The sequence below is a fragment of the Plecotus auritus genome, assembly GCF_963455305.1.
Source record: "Plecotus auritus genome assembly, chromosome: 12".
In the NCBI taxonomy this organism is placed as follows: Eukaryota; Metazoa; Chordata; class Mammalia; order Chiroptera; family Vespertilionidae; genus Plecotus; species Plecotus auritus.
In genome coordinates this window covers 43,730,331-43,758,162 of record NC_137778.1, presented here as the reverse complement: position 1 = coordinate 43,758,162, position 27,832 = coordinate 43,730,331, and the positions used below count along the sequence as shown (strand labels likewise).

At 48.2% G+C, this 27,832-nt stretch overlaps 1 protein-coding gene and 1 long non-coding RNA gene across 3 annotated transcripts in view; one reads left to right on the top strand and one right to left on the bottom strand.

Moving 5' to 3' along the window:
* Positions 1 to 4,102, bottom strand: part of DPYD (dihydropyrimidine dehydrogenase) — a 387,253-nt gene extending 383,151 nt beyond the window's left edge. For both annotated transcript variants that reach the window (XR_013959430.1, XM_080648192.1), the window contains exon 1: positions 3,964 to 4,102. Coding sequence is in view for 1 of the 2 variants with exons in the window: in XM_080648192.1 (XP_080504318.1) it covers positions 3,964 to 4,002 (39 nt within the window). In the remaining variant the exon portion in view is untranslated. The remainder of the gene's footprint in view (positions 1 to 3,963) is intronic.
* Positions 975 to 11,047, top strand: LOC308237469. The gene is made up of 4 exons (XR_013959431.1): positions 975 to 1,254; positions 1,351 to 1,780; positions 1,907 to 2,085; positions 10,224 to 11,047. It is a non-coding gene; the product is annotated as an uncharacterized lncRNA (long non-coding RNA).
* The last annotated feature ends 16,785 nt before the right edge of the window (positions 11,048 to 27,832 follow it).

Below are 27,832 nucleotides of genomic sequence, written 5' to 3'. Positions count from 1 at the left end.
TTAGGAAGGAGATGTACTGTAAGGGTGATCCCTGGGGCAGCTAAAGTAGGGAGGGCAGGTGAAACCCACAAAACAGGTTTGAAGTTTTAAAGTTAAAAGTAAAGAAGTAAAAGCCTTCGCAAGTCCAGCAGCATTTCCAGAGCTCCTGGTGCCGAGCCAATAAAAGACAAGGCTGTTGTTACTTGTACATGGAATCAACGCTTTACAGGGGGCGGCAAACCAAGACCCACGGCTCTCACAAAGTTCAATCCTATCCCCACCTCGGAGCCGGGACCCGCTTGCCTCCCTCGGAGCAGAGTCAGCGATGACCAAGCGTATTCTGAAACACTCTTCTGCCATCTCTACCCTTTAACTCATGGTCTTCCCTTTGGTCAAAATGCTCCTTAGAAGTGACCTCCTCCAAGTTGTTCCCATAACAGTCCCATTTCCAAACCTATCCTTTTATCTCTTTTCCTTAGTAAGCACAGGAAATTCTCGATTACCTTCTCCAATGATTAGAATGCACGGGATAGGCCATTCGGAACTGCTTTTATCCGACTGGAAATGCGCTGTGATTCGGTGGACAACGGGCTGAGACCCCTCTTCGTTCAGGTACATTTGAAATGAGCTGACAACCCCTCACTACTCATTACCGTAATTCAAGGGCTGGGCCTTGACTTGTGATTGTGGGAGCAGCAGAGGCGGAGGTAGCAATTTAATTTGGTTGAAAATGTTGACCAAAATGTAAAAGCATACACGTTCCCTTACTGTGTATATTTTTATTGATTTTAGAGAGAAAGAAGGAAACATCTCTTTGTTGTTATGTGCCCTGACTGGAGATCAAACCTGAAAACCCTGACGGATGGGGACGATGCTCCAATCAACGGGGCCACCGGCCAGGGCCGCCTGCACTTCCGGAGTCTCTCCTCCGTTACCCACGTCAGTGGGAGGGAAGCCAGACCACCATCAAAAGCTAACGCTTCCAAAACCATTCTGACTTGCTTTCCAAGGTGCTGATAGCACACTCATTACCCACTCAAACTGCGTCAAGCGCCTGGAGGCAGTGCTGACGTCGGGGGAAGTGATGGAGGCAGGACAGTGGCATGCTGGAGACCCCTGAACCTTCCAGGAGACTCTGTGTTCAAAGTGATCCTTGACACAACTCAGCTGAATTCCCAGAGTGAGTCCACAAAGTCAACTAACTTTCCGAAAGAAGAACAGCTACTGTTGGTGAACTTCAGCATGTGAATTATTTGATGGGCACTGATTTTCCTGGTAGGTTTCTACACTTTTCTAACAGGTCTGTCCTTTTTTCCTGACAAGGTGTGGACTTTTGTTGGCTAATTACCTCCGTTTTTCCTTACTCAACAGATGATGCAACTTGAGAAACTTGCCTCAAGTCACAGGGCTAAGGAGGGGTGGAATGAGACCTCAACCCCAGGCAGTTAGCTCTAGATCCCAGGATCAGAACCACATTGACTGCAAAGAAATGTGACTGCTCACGCATCTTCCCCCATGACTGCAATGACAACAGCCGCCGAGTGTACCTGGCCTGTTGCCTCATCTCTATGACCTTCTGATGCACCCCTGCTGGGCTCTCTTCCTGCTCAGGGACACGCCAGTCCGGGGTTTGGCGTCCTTCTGGTTGTTTTTCAAGCTCCCAACCTTTCAACCCTGATGGGATGTTGGATGGAGGCCAGAGATCACGGCGGGATTAGCTGGAGCAACGTTTTACACCTCAACGACTTTTCCCTCGGAAACAACCATGTGTCTTGACTGCGTTGATGAGACCTGAGGGTCGGTAGGTAGCTTTGGGGGGAAATTAAATCACTGTTATAGCAGGTTGTCACCAACACCTTCTGTTCGTTTCACATTTATCAAGGGAACTTGTTTTCCATTTCATAGCGATAATTCTTTTTTTTTCAAGATGACTCACGTCTCCATGTATTGGAGACTAAGACGGTGGTCACAGTCAGATGGAACGCTAGACAACAGGCTTAATAAATCCATGCAAGGAACGCAAACCCAACGTACGCACTGGAATTGGATCGAACACCGAGTCTTCCTCATTCATTCAGATTCTTCACACAAAAGTGAACTTGTGTGGTGAGTCAATAGGACAACGGAGACATCTAAGCTTGACTATGTTCCTCTAGGCTTAAGGTGTTTTTCTTCACTGCACTGTATTTGAAAGATTGCTTTCAGGGTCTTTCATGGTCCTCTAGCTCCTGCATCACAGCTTTACTTTGAGGGAGAAGTAAGGTAGGTGTGTGAGCAGAGAGGTTACTGATTCACGTGTGTTGCATATCTGAACTACATAAATGCTGAAAAACCACTATTCTGGGTTATAAGGGATGTCAGGCAGACCAGCTGCATAGACTTCTAGTCAGCTGGAGGCCAGTGTGAGGGCACTGACTTCTTACAGGGTCTCGGTGGAAACAATATAAGACGTTAAGCCAGTCACGTAAGTGTCACTGGCATCTTTTTCCTTAGTGTAATGTGGCTAGGAACTGATTTCAAATATGAGAGAGACTGAGAAAGAAATCAGTCAGGCAGATAACATACCATTCTGAAACTCAAAAGCCAAAGCCAGCTGCCCTCTCCAATTCTTTTTGACTTGTGATTGTGGGAGCAGCAGAGGGGGAGGTAGCAATTTGATTTGGTTGAAAATGTTGACCAAAATGTAAAAGCATACATTTTGTTTCTGAAATCAGCACTGGATACTGAGGGACTTTGCTCCTGTTGACTGGGGGGGTGGGGAGGGTGGAGGGGGGGGCAGAGGGATTTGGTCAGGTCAAAGTAACAAGGACAAAAAGAACTAGAATGTAAATCCAGTCTCTTTTACCCTTTGCGCACATAAACAGGTACTGGGTTAAATATATCCTATTGATCCATATGGAAAAGTAAATTATCTACGAGACAAATTACTAGTAAATCAACTGAAGAAGCCCACAAGGTGTACTCTGGCGCTTGTTACTAAAATGGATTTTTCAAACCAATGTATGGAGTCCGGAGAAAACGCTAGGGCCACCCTCCAAACAGAACAACAAGTTCTTTCCATCAACAGTAGAGACAAAACGTGGCAAAAGCTGCTACTCTGCAAACAGGTGGTTTTAAACTTTTACTTAAGCCACTGAAAGGGGACGAAAGGACATTTTTGCCATTTCTAAAGAACACACGCACACGTGTGCAAACACAGATCTTATCAGACTCACATAAAGAAAAGTCTCCAAGAAACCCACCATAAACTAAACAGCAGTGTGTCTTAGCTCAGAAATGCTGCCATGGGTGAGGGTGTACACCTGACACCCCTCTTTACAATCACGTCTTTCCCACGGCATGCATAGAGGCCCCGGGAGAACTCACGGGAAATGGCCATTTCGGGTGGGACTTTGTGTTCAGAAAGAAAGATGACATTTTTACAGAAAACAGAGCGCAAGAGGAAAGCAAAAACTGTGCAAAGGGGAGAAGACGCGTTTCCTGGCATTTCTCGGGTTCTCAAAGAATGCTAAACTGTTTGCGAGCCACGCTCTGGCCAGCGGGAACTGCCCCGCCGCTCACACAGCTGTCCTCCATGCAGGCACCGCACCTTGGCAACTCCTCAGGCTGCAGACCCTGCAGGTGGGGGCAGCAGACAGGTGTCCCGAATGCAGGTGGGGGCGAGGAGGAGGAGCGGGGAGCCTGCTGTGAAGGGGGCGCCGCTGGCCTGCAGAGCCCACCTGTCTGCAACTCTTGTGCCCCTTCAGGCACGCCACTCAGGTCAGGACCGGCTTCCTGACCTTCCCCGCACCCCGTCCCGCTCCAAGGGCACCCCCTCCACTCACAGGACTCCGCGGCCACCACGCAGACCTCCCGCGGAGGCCAGGTTCCCGCGGCTCCCGCTCCTCCTGGGGCGCAGGGGTGGTCGAGGGCCTTCCCGGTCCCCACCCGCGGGGACCTCCAGGGACCCTCCCCCGCCCCCTGGAGCCAGCGCGCAGTCCGTACCTCGATGTCCGGCGCGTCCTTGCTGAGCACGGGGGCCATGGCAGCGTCTGCAGTCGGGGACCCTGGAGACAGACCCTCCGCTCGCGTCCTCGGGCTCCTGAGTGGCAGCTGAGTGTGGCGAAGGGGAAAGAGGAAGCCCAGGGCCAGCGGCGCGGGGGCGGGGCCGGCCGTGACGCCCTCGGGCGGGGGCGGGGCGGGCAGGGAGACACGCCCAGAGGCGGGATAACACGAGAGGACACGCCCCAGATTGGCCGCGGGATGGCACGCCTAGGGGCGGGGCTAAAATAAGAGGACACGCCCCTGGGCGGGGCTTCGCGCTCTGCCCGGAGACTCGCGTGCGCGGCTCGGCGCTGGGAGCTGGGGTCACCCTGCGCGCGCCGGGACGCGTCGTCCACCCTCCCGCCTCCCCGCCCCCAGCCCGGCCGCTTGTTTTCCTTCCGCGGGCGAAAGGAAGGGCGGGAGAGAGCGCTGGTTCAGGGACTGCCCTTGGCAGTTAAAGGCTGAGCTAGGTGGGCGGGGACCAGATGTGACCGACCCACAGGATTCAAGGTAAAAGCTGCAGGCGCTCTGGGTGACAGCCTGGCTCCTTTTCTTTCCTCCCCCACGCCCCCCGCCCCCCGCGAGGTGCACAAGTTGCATTTTAGGAGCTCGTCTGGGACGAGGTAGTCAAGGTTCCTCCCTCCATCCCGCAGAGAGGCGGGCAGGGCCCTGGACCCTGGAGAAGGGTGAGTGCATATCTGAACTACAGGGTGAGTGTCGGGGGGACACTCCCTTGGCAAAGGCGGCCCGGGAGCCCTGGGAGCGGCAATTCCGTGGCCAGAAGGGCAGGTAGTGGTAAGGGCTGCAGGTGCTACCAAGTCTAGGCTGTAGTTTTGCAGAACAATCCATTCCGGTGACTCTTTTCGAAAAGAATTCTTCTATAACGTTAAGCTCTTTTGAAGAGTTGCTCCTTAAGTGTGGTCCTAGAGCTTGCTTGGGGTAGGGAAGCGGTTTCACTTGGAGATGGTCTCAATCCAGAAAAGATTCACCCGTATATGAGGATAGCTGCTCTCCAGACTTCTCTTTTCCCGCCCACTTAGACCAATGCCACGGGAGCTGTGAATAGCCTGGCCCCCCTCCCTCCCAGGCTCATCAAGGGCCTGGCCACTGCAGCCCTGACTGGTTATATTCCAAACACAAGGTAATCTGTCTTCCCACCCTCCAAGCACTTACCTTGCTGGGCCCCCCTGGAGGACTCTTCACATTACTCACCCTTGAATTCTCAGAGAAGCCTTCCCTGCCCCATCCCACCACCCACAAAATGCGACTCACCTGCCCCTGTCCATTTGTAATTCAGCCCTGTCAGATTGTATCGGCATGTTTATCTGAGGGAGACTTGTTTAAACCTGGCTCCCGTTTAGAATGTGAGCTCCAGGAAGCAAGGGCCCATGTCTGGCCTGGCTGTCTACTGGCTATTAAGTTCCTCGTCCCGGACTGAAACTTGCGAGACCAAGAATACTTGGTGGTTGTATGAACACAGTAGATCCTCAAGCCCCTCTAGGCACCGCGCAATTCAGTTTAGAAACTTCAGTTGCTCTTTACCAGGTAAACCAAGTAAATCACTAACCCTACCAATGACTTCCTAGTTAACCATACCTTGCCTCCAAAGACATCTGTATCCTCTTGGAGATTTATCTGTCTACCAAGAGTAAAAGGATATACACTATACGTATATGCACATATATAATGCATATATATAACATATATAACACATGTATGATTCCTTCTCCAGTTGAACCAGAAAGCTTCCATGTCAATTTCATGACCTCCAGAGATGACTCGTGCCCTTTTTCTAACACAGATCTTACGTTAGCAATCCATACTTCAGTCGTTTTATGGGTGCAGGTGTCCAAGGTCTCCAAGCGTCAGACATTGCATACCCATATATGGCTTCTGTGATTCCTCTTCTTCTAAACCCGTGGTCGGCAAACTGCGGCTCACGAGCCACATGCGGCTCGTTGGCCCCTTGAGTGTGGCTCTTCCACAAAATACCACGGCCTGGGCGAGTCTATTTTGAAGAAGTGGCGTTAGAAGAAGTTTAAGTTTAAAAAATGTGGCTCTCCAAAGAAATTTCAATCGTTGTACTGTTGATATTTGGCTCTGTTGACTAATGAGTTTGCCGACCGCTGTTCTAAACTCATAGAGGATAAGCCCAGCATATGCAGCCGCAGCCTTTACAAAAGTAAGAGCTTCTTCAGTGATACTCAATAATCCAATATAAAATTCAAATGCTGTCCTACCATCCCCGCCCCCCACCTCACCAAACAGATGTCTCCTGTTCGGAGATACTTAATTAAGGCATCTATTCACATTGCTCACATGCCACACCTATCCTCTGTGATCAGTGACTGGATCTAATAATATGTGACATCCACTGAAATTCCACATTAAACACAGTTGCACCTGTAAATGGTCCAAGCTGTTTAAAGCTCACTGCAAATGCATTCCCCCCACACTTCCTAAAAGTTGTCAATTATGCTGGCATTTTTCAAGCTGTCCCTCCATCTGGAAGCTCAGTCACATATCAGGTGTTCCGTATTCATTGTTTTGTAGGCCCTGGAGAGACAGCTCATCTAATAGATGCATCTCATACAAATCACCTACGTGCATCCCTGCCGAAGAGTCTACATTACACAGGTGATTATTATTCACTCTGATTCTCGCCATAGACAGAAGGAAGGCTTGGGATTCACCCTTCATTTCTGAAAAATTATTCAGAACCACAAATTTAGAAACAAGAAAAATTCAGATTTCCATATGTTTTTTATTGCCCCGCCCCATAGTCTAGCATTAAGCATTTTTTTTTCCAGACATTCTTTGGAAGGTGATTTTATCCCAAAATGTCATAAGTCTGGATTGATCATATGACCTATGTTTTCAAATGATTTCCTGAGGCCAGCTTTACTCCTATCCAAACAGATCAAGATAATAAAAACTAAAAATCAGTTGGGTCCAAATATTTCTAGCATTCCTACTCAAAAAAGTCATTATGTATGGATGAACTTGATATAATTTACTCTACATATACCGTGTGTCCTATATAAGCACACCCCCACGGGCACATATGTGGGTGCTGCATATATGTCTATAAATTATGTAATGCCGTAACAAGTACAAATAACACAGAGAAACTACAAATCCCCACCAGAAATTTATTCAACAATTATTTATTGAGTGCTGTTTCAGGCATTGTGCTAGGGCCCCAGTGGTCGGCAAACTCATTAGTCAACAGAGCCAAATATCCACAGTACAATTGACATTTCTTTGGAGAGCCACATTTTTTAAACTTAAACTTCTTCTAACGCCACTTCTTCAAAATGGACTCGCCCAGGCCGTGGTATTTTGTGGAAGAGCCACACTCAAGTGGCCAAAGAGCCGGAGCCGCATGTGGCTCGCGAGCCGCAGTTTGCTGACCACTGTCAGCTAGGCCTCAGTGATGCCTCAGTGTATAATAAAAGCATCGCCCCTGTCATCACAAAACCTAAGCCACTCTCTCAAAACACTGATAGCCACAGAATGATTTTGAGCAAGTGGCATCACTAATGGGCTTATTGTGAGAAGCCAATGGCAAAGGCACGGGATAGTGTTTTATAAATTGCACAGTGCCCTGTACTGTGAGTTAAAAGTTAAAGGTGTGTTCTCCAGTGCTCCTCTTCTGGAAGACCCACTGCCGCCTTGCCTGACCCATACTCCGATGAGTATGATCGACACGCATGATTGGGGGTGAAACGCAGTGTGTGAGTAGGAGGCTTACAGACTTATCTGAGCTAGGGAGATGATCACTCATGAAGTTATCACACAGAAATGTCCCATTTCCTGTTGAGTGACAATATTAAGGGACAATGCAGGACTGTTACAGCGAGGGACCTGGGATATCTGAGAAATGAAGAAATGACCAACAGGCTGCTGAGATCCGAAGGGCAATAGGAGATAAGAAAGGGTTGGAGGGGGTGGGGGAGAAGGAGATACTTAAAAAGGTGAATGACTGTCTGTTTATTAAGGGATTTCCAGAGGGAAAGGGGGGAAGTCGAAGAGGGTAAAGGGGAGATAAATGGTGATGGAAGGAGACTTGACTTGGGGCGGTGAACACACAGTACAATTTACACGTGATGTAGTATAGAATTGTACCCCTGAAACCTACATCACTTTATTGACCAATGTCAACCCAATGAATTCAATAAAAGAAGACAATTAAGAGCATTCCAGGCAAGGAGTCACCTGTGCAAAGGCCCTGGGGCCACAGGTGCCCTGAGAGAGGGGAAGGAAGGCGCCTGCAGAGCTCAGGCCGCGGGAAAGGACCCGGAGTGGGGCTATGGGGCTACGCATGCGTACACAGTCTGAGTCTTAGTTTAGGAATTTGAATTTTACCCTCTAGGACAGCCTTGGGCAAACGACGGCCCTCGGGCCGGATCCGGCTGTTCTATCCGGTTCTCTTGCTCTCCCCTCCGCTCCTTTACTTTGAATTTATATGAGTTCACACAAACACTCCATCCATGCTTTTGTTCCGGCCCTCCGGTCCAGTTTAAGAACCCATGGTGGCCCTCGAGTCAAAAAGTTTGCCCACCCCTGCTCTAGGAAGTGGGAAGCCGTGGAGGGTTTTTGGAGGCAGAGGAGCGACACGATCCCATATGAAGTTGGAAGTATTCCTCTGACCGCAAGGTACATGGATGACTGCCCATCCGTGTAGTCACGTTGGTGAATGTGTGAAAAATGGACCGAGCCCCATCCATTATGGGTTTGGCCTCGGTCATTTCCTCCACAGCCTGGCCTGGGTGGTCGTCATCCTTGTCACTGGGAAACCAAAATAAAGCATTTCCTACCATCAACCAACGCCAAGGTCATTGAGCACGTTTTACACTGACGAAGCAGAGCTCCATGTTTTTCGTGAGCGTCTGGGAAGAAAAACCTACATCCCAGACGGGTTTCTGTCACTCGGTCGGTGGCTATTTTTGCTGTTTTCGACGTAAAACCGTCACGGTCCGTTTTCAGCCCCCGGAGTAATGAGCGGGGGGACACGCCGCTGTTCTATAGTTCGTTTTCACGGTCAGGTATCCCCCGGACCCATGGTCGACACACTGCGGCTCGCGAGCCACATGCGGCTCTTTGGCCCCTTAAGTGTGGCTCTTCCACAAAATACCACAGCCTGGGCGAGTCTATTTTGAAGAAGTGGCGTTCAAAGAAGTTTAAGTTTAAAACATGTGGCTCTCCAAAGAAATTTCAATCGTTGTGCTGTTGATATTTGGCTCTGTGGACTAAGGAGTTTGCCGACCACTGCCCTGGACTGTGAGATCAGAGGTGGTTTTGCGTGGGTCTCCTCCCTGCGTCCCCCTGCCTAACCCGGGACCTAGGAACAGGAGCTGCCTAGCCATTCATGGGGAAGTATTCCCCAGGGGTGGGCAAACTTTTTGACTTGAGGGCCACAATGGGTTCTTAAACTGGACCGGAGGGCCGGAACAAAAGCATGGATGGAGTGTTTGTGTGAACTAATATAAATTCAAAGTAAAGGAGCGGAGGGGAGAGCAAGAGAACCGGATAGAACAACCGGATCCGGCCCGTGGGCCGTAGTTTGCCCAAGGCTGTCTATACCCTGTACTCCTGGCAGAGGGCATAGAAAGCCTGAGGGGAAGCGCTTTGTAGGAACATGCATGCAAGGGGCACGAGCAGGCAGTTCACACACCCATGACAACACAAGCGGTGGCTGACCAAGTGAAATGGTGTCAACCGAAGTTATGATCCCAGAAATGCCAATTCAATGATGATGAGGGAGGACTGTTCACCCCTCGGACTGGCAAAAATAAGTGTTTAAGGAGTGATGAAGGAAAAGGAACATAACAAACCCCTGAGATTTAATACGAGCAGAGACTTGGTGCAAGTGGAGAAGGAGAGCGGCCCAGCAGGGCGGAGCCAGCGCTCACTGTGCGCCAAGGTCCTCGGCCCAACGCCTGCGTTTCTGAGCGTTTTCTCTTCAGAGACCATTCGGCTCGCATGCAGAATTTACCTAAAACCGGGGTTCGTTCCAAAGCCGCTCATGCAATAATAAAAAAGCAGCAACACCAATGCCATGCCATAGGTGACGGATCAATACATGCATTGAATTGCTACAACTCGACTTCACGGGGACTGCAGCAGCGAGGCTGCCGATCCTAACAGGGGAAATATGGACAACATGCAGTCGAACATACGTTCCTGCTTCCCCATCCTTCTGCTTTTTGAGGTTTCAGGTACCTGCATTCCACCAATGTCTGAAAATACTCCATGGAAAATTCCGGAAGTGAACAGTTCCCGAGTTTGCAGTGGCGCGTGCGCCTCTGGGAGCAGTGGGGGGAACTCTCGCGAGGCCTGCTCGAGGCCGCGAGTTGGACGCTCCCCCACGAGTCCCTCAGTCACCATCTTGTGTCGGAGCGGCTGTGGCGTGTGTCGGGGTGCAGGCCACCCGGGTTGTGCTTCACAGTCGCCCCAAAGTGCGAGAGTAGCCGGCTGGCAGCTCGGACACCCCAGGGGCTGCCAAGGGCCTCTGCTCGCCGCAGAGTGAGTGCCGCGCAGGGCGGTGTTGGCAGAGGGACAGACGGACGGACAGACACAGAGACGGAGGCCCGCACAGGACTGTCATTACAGGGTACGCTTACAGTTGTTCTGTTGTATTATTGTTGCCGTGCATCTCTTCCTGTGCCTAATTTATAAATTAAACGGTACCACAGGGACGGATGTGCGGGAGAGCACACCAGTGGCCCTGTGCTCGGTTTCGGGCACCCCCTGGGAAACCACGGGTTCCGGGTGGGTCACAGATGCGGACGAGCTCGTTATAAAACAGTGACAGTTACTTAAAAACGTCACTGCCTTGGGAACAAATGCACAAGCACGAGTAATTTTCTATCCATCTTCCATCTGCACGTGCATACCTGCATGGAGACCCTCGTTAGTCCCACCGGGTGCCTGGCACATGTTAGGTGCTCTGTAAATTTTCTAGGAACTATCCTAGCTAATATGCAAATGGTTGTCTTGCCCTCGAGCCCTAGCGCCAGGGCATCTAACCCCCCTCCCCCTTCCTCCTGGCAGTTGGGGGCGATCAAGCCTGCAGGGGAGGGAAGTTGGGGGGGACCCAGGCCTGCAGGGGAGAGCAGTTGGGGGGGGGGGGACCAGGCCTGCAGGGGAGGGTAGTTAGGGCAAACAGGCTGGCAGGGGAGCAGTTAGGCATCAATCAGGCTGGCAGGGGAGTGGTTAGGGGCAATCAGGAAGGCAGGCAGGTGAGCAGTTGGGGGCCAGCAGTTCTGGATTGTGAGAGGGATGTCCGACTGCCTGTTTAGGCCCAATCCTACAGGGATCCTACAGGGATCGGGCCTAAATGGGCAGTCGGACATCCCTCAAGGAGTCCCAGATTGGAGATGGTGCAGGCTGGGCTGAGGGACACACCCCCCCATGCACGAATTTCGTGCACCAGGCCTCTAGTCTATTATAAAGGGCAAATAGCAATATTAAAATATTTCCTCTAATTAATTCCCTTTTAATGTGCACAAATTTCACGCACTGGGCCACTAGTTTTCTATGAAAACCTGAATACCAAAATTGCCTCTAACTTGTGCCGTTTATTCTATAAACATAATTATGCATATCCTCGTATCCCTGGATGAAAACCTTTTGAGTTCTAGAGACTGGCAAATAGTGAGAACTCCTTAAGCTTTATCTAGCTAGATGAAACAATCTGTTTGAATAACGGCCCATTACACGATAATTGTAGTAACGTCCTCTGACACAATAATTGCTGGAATGTGTTGATTGATGTGATCCATAAAGCAATGGGCATGCTGGTCTTTTGTGGCGAACCCAATTCACTCAGCAGAACAGTGTCCTTGCAGTGCCCTACCAGGCATGTGTGGTCCTCTCCCCCTGCTCCTGCTCTTCCTGTTCTCTCTGCCCATCCACGGGGGCATCTCCCCCTGCTGCCCCCTCTGCCTGCCATGGCATCCCCACAGCCAGCCCCGCATCAGCTGCAGGAGTTCACAGAAAGGTCACCTTTGTGGTAGGGCTTCTCTGACCACCATGTTTAAAATTTCAGCTCCCATTCGTCACATTCACTACCCGCTTCCCTGCTCTATTTTTCTCCAGACCATCCACTACAAACTGACATTCTGTTCCTTTTAATTACATGTCTAGTCACCACCTGCCTTCCTGTACCAGAATGTAAGTTCCACGAGGCTGTTTGGTTCACTGTTGCACCCCCAGTGTCTGAGGAGTGACTAGCACACTGTATAGGCTCAACACACATATTTCTTTAAAAATACTAGAGGCCTGGTGCACGGATCCATGCACTGGTGGGGTCCCTCCACCTGGCCTGCGGGGATCAGGCCGATACTGGCTCTCCGACATCCTCTGAGGGATCCCGGATTGCGAGAAGGTGGTGCTCGGGTGACCCACCCCAGAATTGGGCTCCCCCCTCTCTGGTTCGGGTGCATCACCTGAGAACCACAGCTGCCAACTCACCGCAGCTCGGCAGCTCCTGTGTTGAGCGTCTGCCCCCTGGTGGTCAGTGCGCATCATAGCTACCAGTTGGACGGTCGGACAGTCACTTAGGCTTTTATATATAGACTAGTGGCCCAGTGCATGAAATTCGTGCACATTAAAAGGGAATTAATTAAAGGAAATAATTTAATATTGCTATTTGCCCTTTCTCTATAATAGAAGTGTCAGAGATGAAAGAAAATTAGTAAAATGTATATGAAAACCTTCCTCCTGTCAGAGTCTGGGGCACACCACGGGACCCAGAGTCAAGTCCCTGCTCACCCACATGCACCTCAAAATCACATGAGACCCAGACCTGACCGCCCCTCCCCGCATTCGGCTAGATCCAGACGTGGCCAGTCCCACCCTTGTCAAGCCCTGCTGGGCAGGGGCCATAGCCTCAGGTCCCCTGGCCCGGCGCCAGGATGGGGGCGTGGCCTAAGGTCCCCCAGCCCAGAATGGGGCAGGGGGAGTGCCTAAGGTCCCCCGTCAAGCCCCACCAGGTTGGGGATATGGCCTGAGATTCCCTGTCAAGCCCCACTGGGTGGGGGGAGGGGGGCGCAGCCTCAGGTCCCCCGTCAAGCCCCGCTGGGCAGGGGATGTGGCCTGAGTTCCCCCGACCCACCACTGGGGGTGCACCTTGAGGTCCCCCATCAAGCCCCGCCAGGCAGGGGGGCGCAGTCTCAGGTCCCCTGGCCGGGTGCTGGTGTGGGAGGTGCAGTCTGAGATCCCCCGGCCTGCCGCTGGGGTGGGGGGGAGCAGCCTGAGGTCCCCTAGCCCAGCACCAGGATGGGAAGTGCATCTTGAGGTCCCCCATCAAGCTCTGCTGGGCCAGGGGCATGGCCTGAGGTGCCCTGGCCTGGTGCTGGGGTGGGGGGTGTGGCCTGAAATCCCTCTCCCCTACTGGCTTGATCCCCCTAACTGCTCTCCCCTGCTGGCCTGATCGCCCCTAACTGCCTCTGCCTCGGCCCCCACCACCGTGGCTTTGTCCGGAAGGACGTCTGGAAGATGTCTGGCCTAATTAGCATATTACCCTTTTATTAGTATAGAAGATATTCTTATTGATTTCAGAGAGGAAGGGAGTGGGAGAGAGAGAGAGAAACATCAATGATGAGAGAGAATCATGGATCAGCTGCCTCCTGCACACCCCACACTGGGGATGGGGCCCACAACCCGGGCCTGTGCCCTGACTGGGAATCGAACCCTGACCTCCTGGTTCATAGGTGGACGCTCAACCACTGCACCATGCCGGCCTGGTGGCTCAACTCATATTTTTGATGATTGCATAAAACAGCTCGTAGGTTAGTCCCTGATCAGGTTTTATACTTCTGTATCAGCATTTAATATTGAATATGGTACACTGACGTGTCTGTCTCACCCCCAGAGGGAATTGTTCAAGGCAGGGACTAAGTCTTCTTAATCTTCGCATCCTCAGCTTAGAGTGTCTGGAAATAAGCAGGTGGCCTCGAATGTGTGCTGACTGAACAAGCAAAGGGATTAAAAGTCAGCATGTTTGTGTGCCTTCCCAGCCGCACTGGCCCCAGCGCATCCTTAGATGTTTAAATCGACTTCCTCGCGTGTGCCCATCAGAGAAACGCCACGCCAGACGCCTGCTCTGAACCAGGCGCCCTGCTCAGCCACTCGCTTGGCAATATTTGACAAGCAGAACCACTCCTGTGAAGTGCGGAGTCTTTTCCTGACTCCAGAACCGTTTTCCATTCCCTGATTTCACGTCTTAAACACACCGAGTTTCATCCGTTTTATTTTGTTTTCAAGTGTTCTGAGCAGTCTCTTCTAAATCTATTGAAAATGTTTGCTGTTGTTGTTTTTAATGTTTGCATTTGGTGTGCAGAGTGCCAGGGGACAGTTATTTGGTAGTTTGTTTCTCAGGCAGAGGAGCCATTCCTGAGGCATTTTCACTTTTTTTTAGAAGAACTTACGTATTACATATGTGTGTCATTGTATGTGTGGGGGTGTGTGTATGTGTATTCCATCACAGAACTCATACACTAAACTATGTTTTTAGCTTCTTTTAGTTTTTCCTTCTTTTCTTCTTCTTTTTTTCGGTGGGAGGCACAGGGTGGAGGGATGGGTGGTGATTAGCATGACGTTTCCAAGCAGCGCAAACACATTTCACAAAGGGATCGCTGATAAACGTCCAAATGGATTTTAAAACGAAGTAACTGAACTGCTTTTTACCGAGTCCCATAATTTATTTCAACCATCTGTGTCACCACACACAAAAGTTTTTTCTCAAGAGCTTTGTGATTTTTTTGTTCCCCTCAGCACCCTCCTCATTGGCCCCCCTAATGGATCGAATACATCTGTCAGTCAAGGAAGTTTTTTGTTTTTTTTTAACCTCACTCAAAATATGGAAGCAAGAACATTCTTCTGGCACCATCCTTTTCTTGCAAAGGCCACCGAATGTTTCCTGCTGAGAGATTATATGGAGCAGCTAGGATCCTGGCACCCACTCTTGTTCTAGGGAGGAGTTTCCTGGCCCACACTTGTTCTTGCAGGGTTGTGAATGGCTGGAGTTGTGGGGAGCCACCTCCCCATCTGTACTGGCTGTCCACCCTTGGTGGCTGAGCCGTGGCCTCTGCTAAACTATGCATGCTTACTCACTCATTTTACTTCGGGCTAATAAAAAACAGTGCCTTTATGGATCATCTGCTGTATGCCGAAGACATGACACACAATTCCTGACTCATCACCACAGTCATCTGAATTTAAAGATGGAGAAACTGACCTGTGTGTTTTATTGGAATTTCCTTTTCTATTTACCTTTGTTGTTGAAAGTGTTATAGATGTCCCCGTTCCCCCCTTGGGTCCCCCTCCACCCCACTCCCACTCAGGCGTTATTAAAACAATGCTAGACGTTTGTGGGTTTTGTTTCAAATGCATCGTAGTTTACAAAGTGCAATTTAGGTTTCTTCATGGAGAGTGGTGCTAACTTTTCAAGTTCCTCCTTTGCTGAGCCATACATTAGACTGTGTACTAATTATCACAGTTCAAGGAACACAGGCTTAGTACGGTAGACTGCATATTTTCACAAGACAGAGAGCTGGCGTGGCCTGGATTCTTGCCTAACCCTCCTTTCCTATCACTTTTCTGCCCTGAGATAGGATCAGTCAATCTATTGATCTAGCTATCATTTATCATCTATTCCATACTATTCTGTTATGTCTATGACCTACAATAATACTGAGTTTTAGGAATGATATTACCTCTATCACTGCTTTTCTATACTATAATAAGAAAAAACACACATAGATCTATTATGAAAGTTACATATATGGCTATATATATCAACCACAACCTGAATGAATGTGTATATTTGTGGTTGATGCATGCCTAGGTGATGAGCTCAGTCACAGATTGCACACAATGTAATAAAGACTATGTCCTGCCCAGCCGGTGGCTCAGTAGTAGAGCATCGACCTTTGAACCAGGAGGTCACAGTTCGATTCCCGGTCAGGGCACATGCCTGGGTTGGGGGCTCAATCCCTAGCATGGGGCGTGCTGGAGGCAGCTGATCCATGATTCTCTCTCATCATTGATATTTCTATTTCTCTCTCCCTCTCCCTTCCTCTCTGAAATCAGTAAAACATATATGTATTTTTAAAAGACCATGTCCTTTTTCTCCCCTTGTTTGAACTAAGCTAAACTCCTAAACATATCACACAAATCTCTAAATAATTTATACGGTGCATTGATAAAAGAAGCTATTCATACTATAAATGGATTAGGCTAAGATTATTAAAATTTGGCTAAAGTAATAAGAATAGAAAAAGGTTAAATAATTTGAGACCATTCAACCTAGGGAAGACAAAGCTGTTTGCACAAGTTATGCTATTTTAAGAGTTTTAAAATAAGAACAGGGAGCAGTTGTTTTCTATTTTGACATCAGGTCAGGAAATGGGTTTAATGAATTTTGAGAGCATTGAATTGGCTGTAAGAAAAGCCGCCTCTCTGTCAGAATGATCAGATATTGGCATGGACGCCGGGGTGTGAAGTCTTCCTACTTGGAAGTCTGCAGGAAGACCGGGAGCAGCCACGGCCCCGCCGGGGAGGGGCCAGCTACCAAAGGCTTCTCCAGTCTCTTCCTGATGCTTCCTTCCATAGACCTCCCGCCCGGATTGTCTCGGCGCTTCCCTGCCATTCATAACCGTACCGGAGGCAGGCACAATTGCTGGCTTTAATTTTTAAACAGATCTCATGGCAAGATGATTCATTGCAGTTTCTCTTTTCCATTCCACTGTGAGGACTGCAAACAGTGATGGGTCAGCCGGCGTTCAGGGGGAAAATTGCAGATCCCAAGGCAGATCCCGCCTCTAACGCATCCCTGTGTAGCAACCTGGGTGATGGCTGGCGCCACATTTCCGTCACGACGTGGCCTCGTTTGAAAAGTCAATGGCGTCTCCTTGAGACGCAGGTGAAACACATTTTCCTTGGCATGGCCCCGCGGCCTGCCCTGACCCGAAGGTCCCTGTACCTCTGGTCTCCTCTCCCGCTGCCTCTCCAGCTCAGCACTGCAGCCTCTCCTACTCTCTGTCCAGCAGGCCTCTTCCTTCTCTCAATCCTTTGTCCTTGGAGCAGTGTCAGCATGATACAGATCAGGCGACCGTTCCTCAACGTGGGACCAGCATGCTTCTCACACACACACACACACACACACACACGCACACACACACACACGGAACAGCAAGGGTGAAGCTCTGAACACCCCCGTCCATCAGTCCCTGCACGCGCATGGGCACACAGATACCTCCACATCCACCCGTCTCCCCTGAATGTTTGTCTTCGCCGCACACACACAGATGCCATCACTGTATTTACTAGTGCATGCCCAGTGTAGGGGCAGCTGCTCCTGGTAGATGGTGAATGCCGAGATCTCCGCGGTGTCTCCTGCACCTAGAATGGCGTCTGGCACATGACCAACAGGTAATAAAGCCACTGTCACTTCCCTTTCAACTTCCAAGTAGACATTCTCCCTCCAATGCCAAAATCTGATGGGAAAAGAATATTGCTTCGAACTGTGACTGTAGCCAAAGTCCGTGTGTTTGTGACCGAACACCCAGATGGCCCGTCATCAGGGAGCAGGAGCTGGAGTCCAGAGGGGGAGAGGGAAGTATGATTTGCAGAAAACATCACTTATTCTTTCTTTTTAAAAAAATATATTTTAATTAATTTCAGAGAGGAAGGGAGAGAGAGAGATAGAAACATCAATGATGAGAGAGAATCACTGATCGGCTGCCTCCTGCACACCCCCCACTGGGGGTCGAGCCCAAAACCCGGGCCTGTGCCCCGACCGGGGAATGGAACTGAGACCGCCTGGCTCATAGGTCGACGCTCAGCCACTGAGCCACGCCGGCCGGGCTCATTTATTCTTTCTGAAACGAATCAAAGCTGATTGCTGTTGGGTAAAAATGTATTAATTATACTTTTTAAAGACACAACTAAAAGCAGACTTCTTTTCTCCATGCACAAAAACATTTACTATTCAAAAATATGTGGTTCTCTGTTTGATGTGAGAAGAATGTATCCTGTTCCCTCTCTGAGAATTTCACTGCCATTTGCATGCTGCCTAGCATACAAATTGTACTTAGTAATCAATCCGTGTTTAATTGCCGCTCACGTAAGCCCTTGTAATCAGACTTGCTGTAAAAACATTAAGGTGCACAAGAAAGCATAAGGTGGCATTTCCCTTCCTCCTCCTTCCTATGCCTGCGTCGCTTCCATTAATACTAATAGGAGGCACAGCTGGTCGTCAAGGGGAGATTACAGGTTGCTGTTTAAATCATTTCTTATTTTTATCCCTGGCAAGAGTTGTGGATTGAAATTAGGTGGCCAGGTTTTGCTGTTGCTGAGAAAGCCTGGCCTCTGAAAGAATGAGGCTGGGGGTGGAGGGACATTGAGTCTCCCGTTTTATTTTCTTTTTATTTGAAGAATATAAAGGCTCAGAGATCCACGCAGCAGCTTGTCCGCAGACGGCAAGTCTGTCTGATTCTCTAGCACCAGCTGGAGTCCCGTTTCTAATTTGCTGTGAAGAATTAAGCGCGTGGAGGCCCATACCCTGGAGTATCTGACCTCCGCGGCAGCCAGTGAGCTTGCAACTCCCTGGGCTGCAAAGTGTCCGTGGGATGGATTGGCGCTCTCATTATTAAAGCCCTCTGCGGTCGAGTAGCAAACCTCACTGCAGATCTGAGGACGGCTCTCGCGCCATGAGAATAAACGCACTGGAGAGTATTAAGGAAATGGGTTTTGGAAACGGGAAGCTTGCTGATCAGAAAGGTCGTGATAGGCTGGCCGGCGTGGCTCAGCAATCGAGCATCGACCTAGGAACCAGGAGGTCACGGTTCCATTCCCCGTCAGGGCACATGTTAGGGTAGCAGGCTCCATCCCCAGTGGGGGCGTGCAGAAGGCAGTCCATCAATGATTCCCTCTCATCATTGATGTTTCTGTCTTGCTCTCCATTTCCCTTCTTCTCTGAAATAATTTTTTTTTAAAAGAAAAGAAAAGAATAGAAAAGAAAGGTTGTGGTGGTAGAGCCTTTCACCTCAAGGTCCCCAGCCTGCGTCTGGCATCGTTGGGTGGCTTTCTGGATGACGACAGTCGTTGGTGGCACTGTGTGCCCTGTGTCTGCACTCGTGGGCTCATTTCTCTGGGGTCAGGTTTATTTGTCACAGAACAGCTATTCCCATTATTCCCAGACACCCCGGTGTTGGCCATCTCAGCACGGCAGGACAGAGTCAGGGCGGTGTCCTCGTGACCCCAGTTGCAAACTCTCTCCTTTCATCTCAGTCTTCACTTTCTCATGCGGTGCCCTCCCCTGGGTGGTCGTCCATTGTTCTCCTTATGCCTAACCAGCCACCTAAGGCGGTATTCTCCAACCTTCCTGCCCACCCAACACACACACACACAGGGAGAGTGCCATGTCATCCTGGGGGGAAGGTTTTGGAACAGAGAAGCACTCCGTGAGTTAGGAATCCATTCTTGATGTCTGAATAATAGTCCATCATGTGGGCACAGCACCCATTGCTTACCCTTCGTTCTGGTGATGGCCATTGGGGTGGTTTCTACTTTGGGGCTACTATAAACACTACAATTTTAAGGTGAAGGTACGTTTTTGTTGCTCCTGGGTACACATCGAGGAGTGGAAATGCTGGGTCATACGGAAATCTGTTTTGACTCTTTGAGGGACAACTGAACTCTTTCCCAAAGCAAGTCCCCATGTTCAGTGTCCACCAGCAGTGTGTTTCCACAGCCTCACCCGTATTGTTAGTGTCCATGTTTTCATCGCAGCCATCTAATGGGTGTACAGTGTATGGTACTGAGCTTGGATTTCCGTTCTCTCATGACCATTGGCACTGTGCATCTTTTCATGTGCAGTACTCAGAAGTACTGTGGTTGAAGTCTGTGTTTAGACTGTGGTCTCTCTATTTTTATTCAATCAAATGAGCAGATTGCGCCTGATATTTGCGAAACAGTCCCACCTGTTGTGACTGTGACAGGCAGCCATTGGTCAGCCGGAGCGAGGCAGGAAGCTGGTGTTGCCTGTTGCGCTGTGCTGTGCAGTTCTCCCCGGGGAGGGGGGGGGGGGGGAAGGAGAGACAGCGCCCAGTAGGCGAGCGAGGTTGGCAACGTGTTGAGGTACTTCGGGTTGTCGCAGTGGCCAGTGTCTGCCACAGGCATTGCGTGTCTGAGGCCCCATCTGCACTGTGCAGTGGGTGAGTCTGGCCTGATTAAGAAGTGCCCTATCTCAAATGTCACAGATGAAAATAATAGCCAGACATTTGAGTCAGCAGAAACCCAAAGATAGACAAGTAAAGGCCAGAGTTCAGAATCTGCAAGTGATTTAAAAAACAAAAGGAAATAGTGGTTGGTGAACGGCCCACTTTATGGGACTGCGAGGTGATGAGATCTTCTAGAGTTGTCCTGAGTCTTCAGCGGTCTCTGTGTATGTCATAGTTTCTGTATATGACAAGTTCTGGGTCCATTGAGGTTCTTGCTTTTCTCGTTTCTATTTGTATCCTCATCCTGACTACCTAACATCATTTCGGACACCTGAGTGTCAAAACTCCCACACACACCACCACCACCACCACCCCCCCCCCCGCCCCCGTAAAGATATGGACTGGGTGGAATTTCAAGAGCGGGGTTTACGTCCTCAGGCTGCTCTGGAGGGATTCATTGTAAGTTGTTAGGACTGATATTTGCCTTGTGGTTAAGACATTGTGAGTAATTGTGATGCCTTTAAATATTTACCTGGCAAGCTCATTATTTGGGATCCTTTGATTGGTTATTTTTTTTCTCTGTGATGCTAATAAACTGGTTTCTGAGGGCACTCCAAATTATGAAATGGAAGCCAACTTCAAATGAAATATTTGGGTATGGGGAGGAAGAGGCAGTACTTTGCAAGTTTATTCAGACTGTGTGATATATTCTTTTAGAGGGCTTAGTGTTTCAAAAGCATTATTCTTGTTTAATTCTGTGGGTTTTATTTTAAATGAAAGCATTTACAAACTAAATGTATGATAAAAAATAAAAATTAAAAAGTGAAAAGAAAAAGCATTACTCTAAATGGATCTAATTTATATTTCAAGTATTGTTTGTGATAAAATATTAAAGATAGTTTTTGATTTGAATTATTTAAATTAGAAATGCCTGTAGATTAATTTCAAAAATTAAAACTCATAATCAGAAGTTAATTCTAATTCTCTTTACTGTCATATAAATGTTAACTTGTGTTTTTATCTCTGAGGTAACATAATGAACCATGAATCCAAGATTTGAAAAACTGTATACTAATGAACTTATAATTCCCTGGCGCATATTTTGGGAGGGCTTTTTTTCAAAGAATATTGAAAGTATAAAGGATCTCTTTAGTGTTTGATTAGCAGCAAAATTAGTGAGCTAGAAACATTATTCATAATACAATAGAGATGTTGGGAAGTTGGAAACACTCCAGTTGGGTATCTGAGAACAGGGACAACTTAATTGTTCTGAGGTTGAGAGAAAAATTATTGATTGCATTTCCCCACTAAAGTATTCTCTTTAAAATTAAACAGAAATTGTTTGTGTCTTTTGCTAAGAAAGCACTCATCTTCTACTATATAATGCTTAGCGCACAGTAGGTGCTTCATAATTATATATATTTTAATCCTTACCGGAGGATATGTTTATTGATTTTAGAGAAAGAGGAAAAGAGAAAGAGAGAAAGAGAGAAATATGGGTTGGTTGCCTCCCATATGTGCTCCGACTGGGGATTAAACCCACAACCCAGGTATGTGCCCTGAGCAGTAATTGAACCTGCAACCTTTTTGGTGTATGAGACGATGCTCCAAACCAACTGAGCCACCCAGGTGGGCAGTGTTTTTTAAATTAATGTTAAATGCAGATATGTCCAGCAATTATAAGCCGTATTGAGTGTGCTGCTAATTTGAATTTGATAACAATTGTGGTTTATTTTTCTATCTTATAGATTCAATACAATAAGGAAATATGAATTTTGACACCATCTGTGGTGATTTTGTGAAGCAAATTTGTGATTTCGAACATTTTTATTTACTATTTCTATTTCTTGCGTATGCATGTCTGATTCCTAGGAAGTATTAAGGCAAATTTGGGTATCAGAGGCTTTGATCCTTTCAACAATGCCTCTTGGACATGCATTTTTTAGAACATAAACCTGAGCAATATGAGAAGCAGTAAAGGAGTTTAGATGTGACATATTTAGAGGACTAATTCTTAGGCTACATTTACTCTACTCGAAGGTAAGAATTTTCTATGCAGCATGAGAAATTAGCCTAAAATGAGTTGCCTCTGTGTGTATGAGTAGGCATAGACAGGGGTGTTCAAAGGTAGGTTTACAGTTGTTCATCTGGAAAAAAATATGTAACACAAGAATAAATAATAATACAAGAATAAGCTGTTTCCCATACTCACAACTGTAAACCTCCTTTTGCCTACACCTGTATTTGGGCTAGTGTTCCGTATGTTTTGCAATAAATTGAAAAATAAATGATACTTCCTGTGGCTGAGTGAGACTGTCAGCATCTGAAGTTGTGTGTGTATTAGATGAGAACATGTTCGTAGGTTTCCAGAGATGGAGCGGGGCTCACACACACCGGGGAGCTCCCCCATGCATCATGAAGAATGCTCTCCGCAGGCCGGGAGCTGGGCAAGGATCAAAGACGCCAAGGGCTGTAAGTGAGGGTAGCCATGAGCGAGCCCAACGTGTGAAGATGCTTTTATTCACTGGACAAGAAGATGACAGAATCAGGGATGCAGAATATCCACACGTTTTGACGTGTGTGATTTAGTTTACGTTTAAAAGATGCTGCTAAACGGAAGCAGAGAAGCAGGCTCGGATCTTTCCACTTGGGGCTTGCGTGGGAAGAAGGGGCAGGCGGTACCGGCTTTCCTCTAACCTGCCACCCAATCTGGCTGCTCCGTCACCAAGTATGAATTAGTAAGCTAACACTGTGTGTGTACAGTGCTGTGTCAAATGGTGAGAAGTCAGGGAATCCGTTTCTTGAGGTGTTTCTTTTAAAAATATGTTTCGGGTTGCCTCCTGGATCGGCTGCTGCCTGCACGCCCCCTACTGAGGATCAAGCTTACAACCTGGGGCATGTGCCCTGACCGGGAATCCAACCAGTGACCTCCTGGTTCATAGGCCAATGCTCAACCACTGAGCCACGCCGGCCGGCCGGGTTTCTTAAGTTTTATAGTCTTATCAGAAAGCCAGGAAATGCCAAAGAAAGAAAAGAAGGCCTGATAACATTTGCTATATCCCTAATATGTGTCCCAAACAATAGCTGCTCTATGCAGCTATGATACAAGGTAGAATGTGATAAATGTAAAACCAAATAGGACAGAGCCTAAATAGTGGAGAGGTTAAAATTTGGGAAGAAGAAATAAGATTTTAATAGGCTGAGATTTCATGGAGAGGGAGCAATATGCACAGGTCCGAATGCTAGGAAGAAGGGCCAGATGACGGAGTTGCTCTGACTGAGCCTTCACTGTGGTCAGTGGTATAAATGCCTGAAAAGTGGGTTGACTCTAGAAATGGAGAATTTTAAGTGCTGGGATAGGAGTACCGACTTGTATAGGAGTACAGACTCTCGGAAGTCTGTCACTCAAACCCTACAGTGATGTGATGAGATGTTGGGTTTCAGAAGAAAACGCTGGTAAAGGACAGTGAAAATCAAGGTGTAAAGGCGTGGAGACAAATTGATTCTGAAATCGGACAGTAACGGAAAGGATGGGAAGCAAGAGGGAGACGATGTTGCACAGATTGAAATGAAAAACACCGTGCAATCAGTTAGCTGTTAGGATAGACAAAAGGTAGACAAAAGACATAACATTAGTAACTAGTTGTTACATAATTTTACATCTATATTCATGAGGACTATTGTCTGAAATTTTATTTCTTTTAATGTCCTTGTCTAGTATGTGTATCAGAGTAATGCCAACCTAATAAACTGAGTTATTGCAATGATAATTTATGCAAAGCTATTGGCGTTATTTTGAAGATGTGGAGTATCAATCATGGGTATAAAAAGATGTTCTGTCACATGAGGGAGAAATCATGGCCAAAATCTGAGAGGCATTGTTAAATGTGTGGGACATATGTAGGGATCATTCCCCCCATCAGCTTTATATCTAAAAAGGTTATTCAGAATCATTGTTGGAGAATGTGCTGGAAGAAAGTTGTCTCGCCATCTAAACAGACTCATGTGAAGTGGAGTCAGATATTCTCGTTTGAAAATGCAGAAAGACAAAATAAAGGCCAGCCCTGAACCTAAGAAATACAACGCAATGGAAAGAAAACATCTGGACGAGCTGGGAAAAGGGCTTTGTTTCTGAAAATGACTTCCTGTAGATCAGAAGGAACTATCTGAAAACAATTAAGCATTCAAAAAAGCACGCATGAAATCATTGCTTTTTAGGTAGCAGAAGGAGAAAGTCATTCAGAGATACAGTGTTCAGATGAAATGATAAGGGGATGACTCAAAATCAGAAAGGATTGTAAAGAAGTTCAAAATTATACTAAAAGAAGGAAAATCCATTGATACTCCCCAAAAGCTTCATGATGATATAGAGGATAAACTTGAAAAGGTCAGCAACAAAGAGGAGAAAATGTCCATTAGAAAGTAGAAGGAGCCGGGTCAGTGTGGCTCAGGGGTTGAGCCTCAACCTAGGAACCAGGAGATCAGGGTTCGATTCCCGGTCAGGGCACATGGCGGGGTGCTGGCTCGATCCCCAGTGTGGGGTGTGCAGGAGGCAGCCAGTCAATGGTTCTCTCTCATCATTGATGTTTCTATCTCTCCCTCTCCCTTCCTCTCTGAAATAAACATATATTTTAAAAAGTAGAAGGTAACTAATACTATTTTTAGTCCGTGATGTTTCAATGAAGCATAAAAAGACATACAGAGAAGTAAGAGAATAAGACCCCCCCCTGTGGATCTTTCCCCGGGAAATGTGTACACATTCAGGTTAACTCCCAGGGGTTGCAGACCTCCCAAAATTGCATTCAGTTACCCCATGTTCAGGTGAAGAGTCCCCAGGAATGCAGTGGATCTGAATCATCCAGTTTACCATATTCCATAGAACACAGTTTTCCCAACCGGCTAGGACTGCAGTACCCCACACTCAAGTAAATTTGGGAAATTCTGGGCTGAGCAATGTTAAGCGGATTCCATTACTTCATCCATTCTCAGAGTCCTTTATAGGCAATGAGTATAAAATGCCGAGCTGCTTACAGAATGCTTGCTCTCTGCCAGGCACTGAGTTAGTGTCCGAGGAGGGAGGCTCTGTGATTTTCTCTGTTTGCTCCCACTGACACTAAGGAGGTGGAGATTCATTAGGCTGCCCAAGTTCACACACCTGGGAATTGGGGGGCTAGGATTCCGACAGTGCAGTCCGGAGTCTCTTACTGACCGTTCCAATAAAGACAGGAAGCGAACATATAGGGACCATGAAACTTTTTATTTTGAGATGAACCTACTAATATTCCATAGAAGTCGTGTTTGATGGAAAGTGGTAATGTGATTAATTAGGCAGATTGTATTATATATATACATATATATATAAATTTATATAGACGTAATTTTATGGCTTTGAAAACAATACAGGAAATATTTACAAAACTCAATTATTTATTGGGCAACTGACATTCTGTCAACATAAGTCTGGGCAGAAATTGTACATTCTGTATTGTTTGAAAACAATGCAGTGACATTAAAAATGATTGACGTCATGGTTACAATTACAGCCACCAATGCAGGGCCAGAATGGCAGTTGTTAAGTGAGACGGAACTTGTTCCTCTCACAAGCAGTTCTGCCATGAGCCATGAGGGCAGGTAGGGCAGCTCCTTGGTGTCAGGGACCCAGGCCTCTTCTTGCTTAGTCCACACAGGTCTCCCTGTCCCTCGCACTGGGGCCCGGCGAGCCGGCCAGCCAGCCCCTCTCTCCCCATCATGCCTCCACTGCAGGCTCAGAGAAGAAGACGTTTCCTCTGCAGAGTGAGGGTCCGCCTCCCGCCCTCCCTCCATCACTTCTCTCCGGTCTCCTTGTGGGATTAAGGTACCTGCTAACACCTGGCGGCCAGAGGGAGTAGGAAGCAGTTGTGTGCAGCTCGGTGACCTCGAGCTCAGCTGGACAATCTGTCACCATCATCAAAGGGAGCGCAGAGGTGGGAGGGCCGCGGGGTGGCCGAAGCTGGGGCCACTCTAAGGGAAGAGCCTCTTGACTCGGACGGAAGGTGGGACCAGCACTGTAACTGCAGACGGTTTGACACCAGTGGGCGCAGCCAAACTGTCCTTCGAAGAACATGAAATGCTTCAACGACTTTATATTAAACAAGACAGGATGAAAATAAGCCAATGAATCACTCACGCGAAGAAGCTAGAAATAATTATGTAAGAGGGGCATATGAAAAGCCTGGAAGCATAAATCAAGATAACGTTGTAGGTGAATGATTTGTAAATGAGGAAAACACAGTTGGATGATAAATAAATGTAAATGCTATGCCTTCAAAGAGGTCATTAAAAGAGACAACCGGCAGAAAACACTAGTCAATAAGAAAGAGAAGCCCTTTGCATGACGTATGAAAGAGAGAACTTAACTACAGATATAAGGGGGGATTAATAATCATAAGCATATGCCATCGCCAGTGCAGTGGCTAGCAGAGCGCCTGACAGTATCAGGACCTTCATTTTCATTAGTCAGACAAGTGTCACATGATCTCACTCATACGTGGAATCTAATGAACAACATAAACTGATGAACAAAAACAGATCCAGAGGCAGGGAAGCATCGGACAGACTGGAACCACAGAGGGAAGGCAGGGAGGGTGGGGGGTGGGAAGAATGAACCTGTATGCACATGTGCATAACTCGTGGACACAGACAATAGGGTGGTGAAGGCCTGGGTTGGGGATGAGGCGGCTGGGAGAGGTCAAAGGGGGAAAAAGGTGGACATAGGTAATACTTTCAACGACAAAGACTTTTAAAAAATGACAACAGAGCTGCAAAGATAACAGTGTAGACCCTGGCCCACAGAAGGCTCTTGTCTATAAAGTAATCAATATATAAACCTGTTCTGACAACATCCATTTAGGATGTCAGAAGCATGAGTCACCGAAAGCAGAGAAGGAAGGGAGTCAGTATTTTCGTAGCACATTCTGTGTACCTGGTGCTTATCAGACTTCTCATTTCCTCAGCTTCAGACCCCCCCCCCTCCGGAGGGGCTGCTGTACTGCGAGGCAGGGGACCCTGAGCTTCAGACCCGCCCCCCCGGAGGGGCTGCTGCACTGCGAGGCAGGGGACCCTGAGCTTCAGACTCCCCCCCCGGAGGGGCTGCTGTACTGCGAGGCAGAGGACCCTGAGCTTCAGACCCCCCCCCCCCCCCGGAGGGGCTGCTGCACTGCGAGGCAGGGGACCCTGAGCTTCAGAACCCCCCCCCCCCCCCCCAGGGGCTGCTGCACTGCGAGGCAGGGGACCCTGAGCTCCGGGAGGGTAGCAGTGACTCACTGTGCGCTCTTTGCAGCACAGCTGCCCTTTCTCACGTTGGCCAAAAACAGCCATCAGTCTTTATTGAAATACAGAAGCACCTCATGTGGAGCTTGGAGGACTCGCACAGAAACATTAGGCGGAGCTTCCTTGGTCATAACTTGAAGAACTTGTGGGTAGTTGTTACGCCAATATTCCCTTTTTACTGTACGTTGGTGCGGGCCCGGCAAGAACGACTTCCCAAGGGGCCCGTCCCCTTGTCGGTGCGGTGGGTGCGTATGTGCAGTAGACAACAACCCTGGGGAAAGCAACAGAAG